Below are 12140 nucleotides of genomic sequence, written 5' to 3'. Positions count from 1 at the left end.
TTTGTTTATATATGTCAAAAGTTTTACAAAAAATTATTTTTAAAATTGAAAATAAATAAATAAAAGGTATGATCAATTAAGTTAGAATTAAAATAAATTATACCAATATATTATAGTTCTAGTCCGCCAAACAAATAATTTTTAAAAGCAAATAAAACAAATGTGCAGGAACACTGCAGACACGAGTTTCTGCGTTATATGGAACGTCTTTTTCAGTGCATAAAATGTTAGCTAAAGAATGTAAAAACATTCGACAAAAACAGACTTTTGTTGGATGCTTTTAAATCCACGAGCGCACATTTTGTGCATTGAAAAAGGAATTCCTCGTAACGCCAAAACACGTGTCAGCAGTGTTCCTGCACTGTGCTTTTAACGTTGTTTTATTTCCTTGTTTTTTAAGCAAAGGTATTTTATATTTCTTATAACTAATTTTGTTTGTAGCAAAAATCCATTTTTAATATAAAAATTCCATATTTTCTATACTTACCTTCTTTGCAATTTTTAATAAATAAGTTTTATTAACTTTGGGGACATTAAAATAAAGATTTATTCCACTGAAGCATTACAAACTTCATTATTCTCAAAATTTAAATTTGACTTGTAAATTTGAATTGTACATGATTGCAGAATATTATATATGCTTGAGCTTTTTTACAAATTTTAATATCCGACTTCGACAATATTCAATTTTTTGCAACTACTCGGTATTGGCCGAGTATCTGATGAAAACTTGGCCGAGTACCGAGTAGTTACCGAGTACTCGGTACGTCTCTAGTTCGTTCTATTATTCTCTTTAATTGTAAGAAATGTTTTTAAGAAACATTCTAATCAGCATTCTGGGGTGGTCCCCCCCATACCCTTTGGTTGTGCCACTGAATTGTAGAAGCTTTAAATTTTTTGATCCACTCTACACCAAATGAATATAAAAGACAGTTTAAACAGGTTTGTATTCAAGACTTATTTTGAAAGATTACTGGAAAACAGATGCAAAAAGCAAGTACGAAAATTTGGGAGAATGGAAATGGCCCTGAAGTGGATAAATTGAACTACTACTAGGAAGCTGTATTGTGCGATATCGATGAGCCTTTTAGTACGATAAAAAATATTTACTCAGCCCCCAAACTCGAATTTTTATGTAAACTTCTCAAAGCCTTCATAATGTTGACGAGGTTTGCCTCAACAACAGTGACCTTGGTTACAGCATTCATAGTCCTAATTCTTCATTAAATGCAGCTTTATATTTTTACCACGCTTTTATTAGCTTCACCTGTATGTATGTATGTATGTATGTATCTTGTAACGGAATCTTGCAGCTCAAATTTCGGCCACTTCCTGCGATCGGATTCTTTTGAAATTTGGCACGCGACCTCAGACCCGATGACAATGCAATATTCTATAATCAAATTAATTAATTAACTCTTTCAATTGTTAGTTTCCTCCCATTTTAATCAATATTTTGGCATAAATCCAACAATGTGAAAAAGGAAAAATTAAAAAAAAAAGATTAAAAAATGCTCGCAAAAATTATTTAAAAATATCTACAAAAACCTTCAATTTTTCTGCATCAGACAAAATTTGTTTCAATGTTCCAAGATAATTAGAGCATGAAATAGAATTGTTTTTAACTCATTTCATGCCGAAATTTAGGTGAGCCTTCCATTGGAAATTCATTGCTGATCAGACCATTGTTGAACAAAACTTTTATTCAAATGCATCTCAAATTTTCAAAGTAATATAAATATGATTTCCCCAAACATACATCGATGACTCACAGTAGCTTCCCATCGGGGTGCCCTTGTCTTAACTTTGAGATATTACCTCGCACTCGTTTAATAAATAATTTCGTCGCCTGATAATTCTCCGACATAAGACTAAAAAACAGAAAAATAAAATAATAGTTTGAAAAACTAAAAAAACACGCTTTCGTAGCAAAATGAACTAAAAAGTGAAAAATAATCTTTGGATGATAGTAGTTGACCAATCACTTCATCTTAATGTAATACAAAAAAGCGTGGGGGGCTTCTTATCAGTTGTCTTGAATTTCTTCCATTTGTTGTCCAAGCAAAAATGTAAATAGACAGCACCCCACACTTTTTTGTATTACATTAAAATTCAGTGATTGGTCAACTACTATCATCCAAAGATTATTTTTCACTTTTTAGTTCATTTTGCTACGAAAGGGTGTTTTTTTAGTTTTTCAAACTATTATTTTATTACTAAAGTTTTTTGCCAAAACTTTTCAAGATTCTCAACTGTTCATAGTGAGAGACCCAAGCACAACCTGGAATACATGTGAAACTCCAATGCTAGTGTGAAACATTTGGAACAATGAAAAAAGTTCTTTTTTCGGTCACATACGTTTTGAAAGATGAATAAATATTACAAGGGGTAGAAAAACAAAAAATCTTTGGAAAGTAAAACAAGTTCTGTCTTTTGAAATTTAAATGAAGTTTTATCAATGTTGTCTACTTGATTTATCTTACAACATACTTAAAAAGGACTTATTTTGAAAAGGATTTTAACTTTCATGATTTTTGCAAGCCCGTCATAATTGCGAAACTTTAAGCCTAGCGAAATATTTCAACTGTAAAAATAAACACTTTGTGTATTGCTGATGCAAAATTCGTGGAATTGCCCGTATCTTCGCTTTTGAGAAAGGTGCAGCTCGAGAAAATAAGTGCTTGTACAATTACCCACAGCTGATGTGTTTATCAAAGAATGCTTGATGTATTGTCAATGTTACACATTTCCTTGTTCTGTACTTAACCCTTGAGAGTTTTTGATATTTTATTCTTTTAACGTTAAGCTCCTTTGCTTACCTACAAATCTATTCAAATTTAAGTTAGAATAAAATATTGCTTAAAAACAGAGTTAAAGGCAAGCAAATTTACTCAGTTGAGAAAAATTATCCCAGGATTAGCAGTTTTGTTGTTTTGTAGTAACAATTATACAACTTTACTTTTTTGAATTATTTATAATTGATGTGTTTATTTAATGTTATTTTGTTAAAAGTTCTATTGGAACAAGTTTTATGAAACATCTGAAATGTCTATGAGTCATACTTCTGCATAGCAAGTCCATTTCAAAAAGGCAGACAGAATATAGATTTTTTAATTTTAGCAGAAACTTACGGTAACTGGAATACTACATCCATAAACGTAAAGCACTTTTATTGAAGCCATTTAATTTTTTTCTGGAAAACACTTAAAACCTCAAACTAAGAACTATCCATTATACTTTAAATGACATAGAATTTAACTTCAAAGACTGAATTTATAGGAAAGACATCGCTCTTCAGTTGAGAGAAAGCATCAAAGCATATACTTTGGAAGAAATATATAAGATTTTTATATGCATTAGACGGAAAAGTCAGTTCCGAATAATTAAACCAATTGAATACAAAATTGTCCAATAAGCAATCATCTTCATGAGGCTAGAGGGAGTTTTTTCAAAGCCATGCATGCATAGAAAGAGATCAATGCTTAAAACATCTATCACCTTTAGGTTCTTTATTGAAACAAAGTTATTTTTTTACATTTCAAATAGCTTGTTTAAAAAGAACTTAAAAAGTTTCAATTTGTTGCTAGCACACAATGACTTATGTAACATTAATTATTTCATTTTCATATAATATATATCTTTTTCCTCAGGAGAACTACATACAAAAGAATCACAAAAATCACACAATTAATGCAATAAGTAATAAGGCGGCAACAAACAACAAAGAACTGCAGCTACCTATAAACATTAATTTAAACTTTTTACAAATAATCAGGTTATCAATTCCCATGGATGAATTTGTGGCATTAACATGAAAAGTGACGAACTTCACTAACATAGGTTTGCCACATAAAGCGGCACAAATATAAAATGAATGACTACGAGCAGAGCTAAATATATAGGAAATCAATCAAGAAATGATAACATAACAGTTCGTTCAAATGCTACAGATGAACAAATTTGAAGAGTTCATTCATTTCTTACACGATGTTCTTCACTTAACAGTTTATGAAGCCATCTCACTTATTTTATTGGCAAGCACACAAAATATGTCCATTTTAACATTTTATACAAGCATTAAGATAGTTTTTGGTGCTAGAAGATTTTTTTCCCCATACTTTCTCAAATTTCGACTTTGCAGTTATTACAGCATTAACTAACCATTTTAGTGCAAATAATAAAGGCAAAATCAGTTTAGGTCTTCATTGTCGACTCGGGTTTGAAGTCAATTGCACACCAACGCTAAACATCAAAAAAATGCGTATTAGTTTTTTAAATTGATGATAATGTAGGTGGTATGATAATTAATGATAATGTCATGTTGAATAAAGACAAAATTTTATATCTCCAATGATGAGTATTCACACATAGAACACAAGATAGTTGAGTTACAATTCTTGGAAAAACATTTGCACCAGGTATGACATGGGAAAAGGTAAAAATGTTCATGATAAAACTTAGTAGTCCATGATGCAGAAAAGAAGCACTCTCCAATTTACTAACAAATGTGAATAAAATATTCGATGAAAAGCCGTTTCTGCACTCAAAACTTCTATTTTTCATTTCATATAATCAGCTGAAGCTTCACGAGAATTTCCAATGTACATCTCTTGAACATAAATATTTTTTTCTGATCTGGATATTTATTTCCATATTTATTGGCTTATTGGCTACCATGGTGTTCCTATTTCCCAGCACTTTGTCTGGGAAGGCCACCTAGTTAGCGACCAGCTGGAAAAAAAAGATGAAATAAATACATTTTATCAGACTAGATTTTATAAACATCAAATAATTTATTTTGAAGATATTTTATCTAATATTATTACAGGAAAAGATTGCCTTTCACATTTCATTTGGATATCCACTCTCAATTTAAATTTTAGTGATTGTGAATAGACAATTAAATGTGTTAATGCATTAATGAATCTACAGGGTGCACACAATATTTACATAGTAAAAATCAAGGACTTTCCAGGACTATTCAAGGCAAAAATCCAGGATGTAGTACAAAGGGAAAAATATGGAACCAGATTAAATTAAGTTTAAAGAACATGATGAGCAGAGCAATCAAGATTGAATAGGAACACTTCTCAGCTATGATAAATACATAAGATTTGCTCAGAAAACAATGCAGTCATGTCCAGAGGAAAATCCTTCTAACACAGGGGTTGTCAAACTTGGCGATGCAGCACCTTGGGGTGCCACAGTAAGAGGCGAAATGTGCTCCTAAATGTCCATACTAACAACAATAGTGGACAAAAAATAAGTTCTGTCACTGCAATTTCAAGAAGAAAAGCACACTCATAGAAGACAATGGCAGAAACTGACAAAAACTGCAGAAGGATGATAAAAAAAACTTGAAGTTCCACATATATATATAAATATATATCTACACATAAAAAGTCTATTCCGGTTAATAGGACCACATTGGGAAAGCACCATTTTGGTCCTAATAAGAGGCTGGTCCGATTAAGCAAATAGGACCTGTTTAGCTTGACCGAACATGCTAAACAAAAAACATAAATATAATTATTTTGAGCGCCATATGTACGGTAAATATACAATTGCTGCATACAAAATTTTTCCATTAATAGTCCAGTTAATGAACACATTGTAGTGTGCATAGATATAGGTGACCTTTCCACTTCAGCATATTGTTAAGGGTAGTTATTGTCCGTGTTCCACAAGAAGGCACTTGACTCCTCCCTCGTCACGTGGTACCCGATGATTCTATTTCGCTGTTTTCGTCAGAAGGTATATTCGGATCATAGCATTCTGTTGTAAAAGCAGCAGTTTTAAAAATGTAAGAAAAACTAAAATGACAACACACTAGTGAAGCAAATGATTTAAAGGACACTAAGACTATTTTGCACATTAAAATGCACGCCCAAGTTAAGGATGTCTGGTTGTCTCCTTTAGAAGCGCGTGGATTGCTTACCGGTAGCAGGGTAACCACTGATATACAAATTTCACAGGTAATTCGCATAATAGGTAAAAAATGATACTAGTAAATAAAATAGCTTTAAAAATCAATAACATTTGCTATAACTAATAACAATGTATGAAAAAAAAAACATGCAAAAGCTAAGAAAGGATCTCTTATTATAGAAAACAGATTACACACTAACACCAGAAAATGTGGAAAACAGATTAACTGGAACATATCAAGCTAAGTTACGTCAAAAACTTATAAGGGAGAGGAATTTTTCAAAAAACAGCAGTTCTGATCACTTGTTTATGCACGTTAGTAATGTAGATCTAAAATTCAGTAAGTAGCAGGGGTAGAAATTTTAAAAAATTAAGTCACTGGTCTACTAATGTACCACAGTAACTACAAAATTTCCCTGGTCTGTGCACACTCTTAGGGGTTCATTCATATATTGTGGTTTCAAATAATGAAAACCAATAGCAAAAAGACAAACATATGTCAAACAAAATTTATTAACATGACAAATAAAGAGTTAATCAGGATGTTTCAGTTGATTTGAGTGAAAGACTGAGGAAGAGAAGGAAACAGTTGGTATAAATCTATAATACCTATACTGGTCAGGAAAATATACCAACAAAATATTATCTCTGTTGTTCCTTTAGGAGGGAACCTTCTTTTGGCAGTTTCAAAAAATGATGACTAAAATTTTTTGAAAAGCAATGAGGAAAAGCTTCACTGTTCTCATGATAATAAAATTTGTAATATGCTGGTCTGATTGGATGCTGTTGTGGTCCCTTACTAGTGGACCACTGTTTTTCAACTGTTAGTGCAGATCAAAAAATCAGTTAAGTAGCATAAATTTAAAACAGTAAAAACTGTAGACATAAAAATCAGCGAGTAGCTTAGATCTAAAAATCAGTAAATAGGGTAGATCTAAAGCAGTAAGTATTGTAGATATAAAAATCAGGTTTCAGTGACCTTAGAAAGTTAGATGTTGTTCGAGGGGAGCGGAAAAGAGCAACATGAATGTCTAAAAATAGATTTTGAACCAGTTAAGAAAAATAAAATGGGTGCATTTACTAACATTCAGTTAAGCATAGTCTATAAAAAAAAAATTCATGTGGGAAACACTGCAGATAATTGGGAGTCGACTGTATTTCCGAGAAATTAAGAGAACCAAGACAAGTCTAGCACACATAATTGTTATTAGATGCCTCTGGTATCAGAGCAGTTAATTCCAATGCCCGCATGTTTTTTAGCTTTCTTATAACCATAGAAAAAATATTAATGAATATAATGAGTTATACAAAGTAGAAGTGTTTAAAATCTTTCACCAATAAAAAAATGTGCATTAAATAACACTTTAAGTACAAATTGCTTCTGTCTTTAAATAACACAAAAATAACTATTCATTAAATCATATTTGATCAGGGTTTCTGCTATGGTCACATTTTTTGTGAAATGCGAAAACACTATCTTCATTGCTAAAATAAAACAAAGCATTTTCACTTTTTTGCTCAAGTAAAAACAAAATAATTTTTAAAAACAAAACAATGTATATTCCAAGATAGGGAGTGAGCATGGTGATAGTCAACTTAATCTTTTTCAAATCTTAGCAAAGATGTTTAAATTACTATTAAGTTCAACAATACTTAATAAGGCCCCCCAATAATGCATTTATTAGGAGGAGGGGACTGTAATGTTCTAAAAACCAAACATGTGGGGTTTTTTCATGATAAGCAAAATTTTTTATTTTACATTAAAAAAATAAAATAGCTCTGCTGCACTTATTTCTTTAAAAACGTCATAGATGAAATTTGAATTTAATTTTCAACTGCAGATGAAACACACCGAGGCATTTAGAAAGATGATAATGTGCAACTTTTTAACCTTTTGCTAAAACTTTTTCCCCAATTTTAGCTTTTTTGCTAAAAAACTTTTGGACTCAGCTTAAACCCTGTATTTGATGGATGCCTGACATTTTTATGATGGTTAATCAAATCATGATGAACATCCCAAAACCCCTTAGAAACATGCATTTGGAAGAAGTGGGAGTTGTCCTTTTACCGCCTAAACTAGTGGCGGATTTACCCTCATAGCTAGATAATATAGACCAGGGGTTCCCAACCTAAGGGGCATGACCCCCAAGGGGTTCACGAAGCATTTCCTAGGGGGTCGGGACATTCTCTATATTTAAAAATATATCAAATTAAAAAATTAAAATACATTGGGAAAAAATAGCATCATTTTAGTGAATCTTGAGCTCAATGGTGAATTCAGGAGACGGGTTATGTGGCTACAGCAACCCCCTCCCCCTCATGGCAGAGTACCTGATCTTCCAACATCTTTTAAGATGATCTTAAACTTTGGTGTAGGAAATTTAATCTCTACAAAAATTTCGTGAAAAAGTCACGGATTCACTCCCTCTAACATTTAAAACTGCCTGAAATTTTGTTTTTGGAACTTCAATTTCGAATAATTTCTCTGTGAGATTCTCTGAACCCCAACCCTTATCCTGAAAGACATCCTGTAGTTCCGTTTTTAGGACTTAATTTTGAAATATTCGGGGGAAGAGCCCCGAGTCTCATCCCGTCACCTAACTTCAACTAAAATAGTTAAAAAATGGGTTTTTAGGATCTTAAGTTCGAAACAAGTTCTAGGGGAGTGCCTACTGTCCCCCTTCACATAATTAAAGATCCTATAAAATTTTGTTCCTAGGGCTTAAATTTCAAAAACATTCCGGGTGTGGGTCTCCAAGCATTTCTCCTCATCATCAAATATAACCTACAACGCTGTCATGCAAAACTTTCCTTGTGAGTATCCACAATCTTCTCTTACCCCACATCATTAAAATTTATCTAAAATTCAGTTTTTGGAACTTCAATTCTGAAAAAAATCTAAGGGAGAGGCTCCAAATCCAAACCTTTTTCCTAACGTTACAAAGATAGCCTATAATTTTTAGAACTTCAAATTCAAAAATTTTCCAGGAAAAAGTCAACCTCCTCTCTTTTCTTAACTTCTGTAAAGATGGTCTACAATTGAGCTTATTTGACACATCAATTTCATTTTCAAAGAGCATCCCTGATTCTTATCTCTCCCCCTCCTCCCTCACTGCTAAACATTATCTAAAACTTCATTTTTAGACTTCAATTTCAAGAAATTTCAAAGTCAGAGCCTCCGAGCTTAAACCGTACATAAAGGAGCTTGAACCTCTCCTGCTGAACAACATAACCAGAGGTCATGTTAAACTGCAGTTTTAGAACTACAATTTTGAACATTTTCTGGAAGAGGACCTTCGTGAATATTACTGTACATATTACAACTGTAGATTCATATCGTTAATTCTCTTACTCCGCTTATATAATGCATTTCTCTTAATTCAATTGCTCATATGCTTGTAAGGACATCCCCCTCCCCCCTCCAAGCAAAAATCTGGACACTCTCTCCCTTTTTCTTGCAATACATACGTTTAAAAAAAAATGAGTGCCTGCCAAACCCCCTATGTCCAATTTTTTGATCTTGCAACAGCCTTCTTAAAAAGAAATGCCTTGGAAACGCTCCCTCATAAATTTTTTAAATCTTTCCCTCACCCAGCTTTAGACTATCTTTGCTAAAAATCTGTGACAGTTTACATGCATTTCCTATTGCAGGGCTGCCAACTTCTCTGCATTTTGCAGAGTTGCTCTGAAAAAATGACAAAACTACGTTGCTCCACAAAAAAGTTATTTTACTCCACATTTCCGTGCCGAACATTTTCAAGCTTATATTTTGCTATTGTGTCAAACATGCAAATGTGCGACATTAAAGATGCTTATACTCAAAAATTGAAGTAGTGTTTAAAGTTGTTTTATTAATTTAAAAATAATTATTTTTATACTAGTACTTAAAATGATTATTAAAGCTCTAAAACAATTTTAGATAAGTGGTTTTGGTTATTTTTATAGATTTTTACACAAAATACCGAACTACTCCACAAATTTTCAAATTGCTCCTCAGAATCAGCACAGATGCTCCTCAAATTGTTCAGCCAAGGTTGGCAACCCTGTTATTGTAACATATTATACTGCATTTTATTTGAAAAATGTTTTAAAATATATTTTTTCATCTAGAGTTAAAATGCTGCTCTCTTCCCAAAAAGGAAGGATCATCCAGGGCGAAAAGCCATCCCTCAACCGGCCCAGATATGCCAATGATGTATGCAAAATCTCTTTTTTTTTTCGGAGCATTAAGGATTGTTTTTTTTTTTCTCTTCTAGCTCCGACCTAAATATTTTTCTATGAAAAAAGTCATTGAAGTATTTTACTCAAAAATTATATACGAGTATATACATATATATATTTTTTGAAGTAATGTTGGAAAATTGCCTCCCTACTTGTTGGTGCACCCCTGGTGAGAGCCATTCCTACCAACCCCTAGGTATGCCACTGCAGACACATATACACACACTTTATATATATATATATATATATATGGGGGACACATAGGGGGTCGCGGGTTGCTTAGTTGGTGAAAAGGAGGGTCGCGACATGAAAAAGGTTGGGAACCACTGATATAGACGCACACATGCATGCTGTGCACGGATACATTTGATGCTGAGCAGCTGCATTTGCTGTAGACATGTGCAGGCTTGCATAATATAGGCGAACGGCATTCACAGAAAACTTTTGGCTCCGCAGAAATTTTTTTCAAACTGCTAATGTTCATAAAAAAAAAAAATTTTAAGGGAATTTTTTAAAAAATCCCAGTTTATTTCTGTTAAAGCGTTTTCCCAAGAGCCTTTTAAAGTACATGTGTGAAAAAAAAATAATGGTTTTGGAAGTTTTCTTCAGTTGGTGAAAAAAAAGCACAAACTATGTTATAGTAAAAAAATAAATAAATGATGTAAAGCTTTTTTTTTTTTTTTTGGCCTCTTTTATATTTGAATATAAATTTAATTCTTTATTCAAGGGTGAGTAAGGTAAAATAATTATTTGCAGAAAATTTTCCAGTTAGGATTTGTGTTTGCAGAAAGCTTTAAATTTTATCTAAGTTTGGACATGTACTTTGGTTGAAATTTTTTAATAATATGCACTTTAAACAGATTAATGTGAAGATAAGTAAATGAAAGATGTCCATAATTACTTTCACGAATACATGATTGAAAGCAAAGACATTTTCTTACTAAAAATTTCACCTACCCACTGCATGCTGATTTTTATTCCTGCAGATAGTTTTGAGCTATGTGAGCAAATACTTTATATTTTTATCTTACTATGTTTACCATGTTGCAAAAGCTGCAATTTCAAGAGGCCCTAGAGGGGATTCAAAATGGTACATGACAAAAGTTTTGCGTACAACAAAAGGCCCCCAAAAACTTATAAATGCAGAAATCCACCACTGTCCTAGATATGCCATATATACAATCGATCCTCACTATTTGAGGTTAATTGGATGCAGACTTGACTGGGATAAGTGAATTTCAACAAAGTAGGATCCCCTGTATATAAGTTGAATATTTCTGTTGTAAGTACAATATATGTGTACAAGCTGTTACAGGTTTTCAAACATTTTTTAAGTCCTATTGAAATTTTTTTCAGTATTTTCCTTGCCTTTCTTACTTCTTTCGCTAATGCGCCTCAGAAGAGGTCTGCCTTCTTTAACAGTAGATCATTGGGAAAAGCTCATGAATATAATTCAAATTGAAATAGCTGCAATAGAGTAAAGTTGGTAAAATCCAAGTGGGAAGTGACAAGAGAAGACTGCACAACTATCTTTTCTTTAAATAAAATAACTTTAAAGTCTTACCTGATTTTTTAATATCAGTTTTTAAGATTAGCTGATTTCAGCCAGCAAATATTTAGTCTTTTGAATTAAGTTCCTTTTAACGACTCCTTGTCAATTAAATCCCCACAAAGATAATTTTTAACATTTAAAGTGATTTAAACTAATTCTCACCAGTAGTAGTAACGACTTGCGACGTAGCACTAGCACCAGCAGCAGATGCTGCCGCTTTTTGTTTTAACATCGTCCAGTCAAAAATGTAGTCATATTGGTGATTGAGAGTTCTAAAAAGAATTCGGAATAACTGTCGCAAGTACATGTAGTCTGGTCCCTCTTCAAAACGAAGACCTCGACAATAATTGAGATACATTGCAAATTCAGCAGGAAATCCCTAGAAATAAATAAAATAATGTTACCATGGTAAAAAAATTCTTTGAAAATTTACAGAGTA

At 32.4% G+C, this 12140-nt stretch overlaps 1 protein-coding gene across 1 annotated transcript in view; it reads right to left on the bottom strand.

Moving 5' to 3' along the window:
- Positions 1-3494: 3494 nt before the first annotated feature.
- The window catches only part of LOC129230720 (casein kinase I-like), a 79020-nt gene continuing 70374 nt past the window's right edge, over positions 3495-12140 (bottom strand). Inside the window, 2 exon segments of the mRNA XM_054865140.1 lie at positions 3495-4731; positions 11864-12080. Coding sequence (XP_054721115.1) covers positions 4721-4731; positions 11864-12080 — 228 coding nt within the window. The 3' untranslated portion in view covers positions 3495-4720.

The sequence above is a fragment of the Uloborus diversus genome, chromosome 9 (genome assembly GCF_026930045.1).
Source record: "Uloborus diversus isolate 005 chromosome 9, Udiv.v.3.1, whole genome shotgun sequence".
Lineage (NCBI taxonomy): Eukaryota > Metazoa > Arthropoda > Arachnida > Araneae > Uloboridae > Uloborus > Uloborus diversus.
This window is presented reverse-complemented; position numbering and strand designations above follow the sequence as displayed.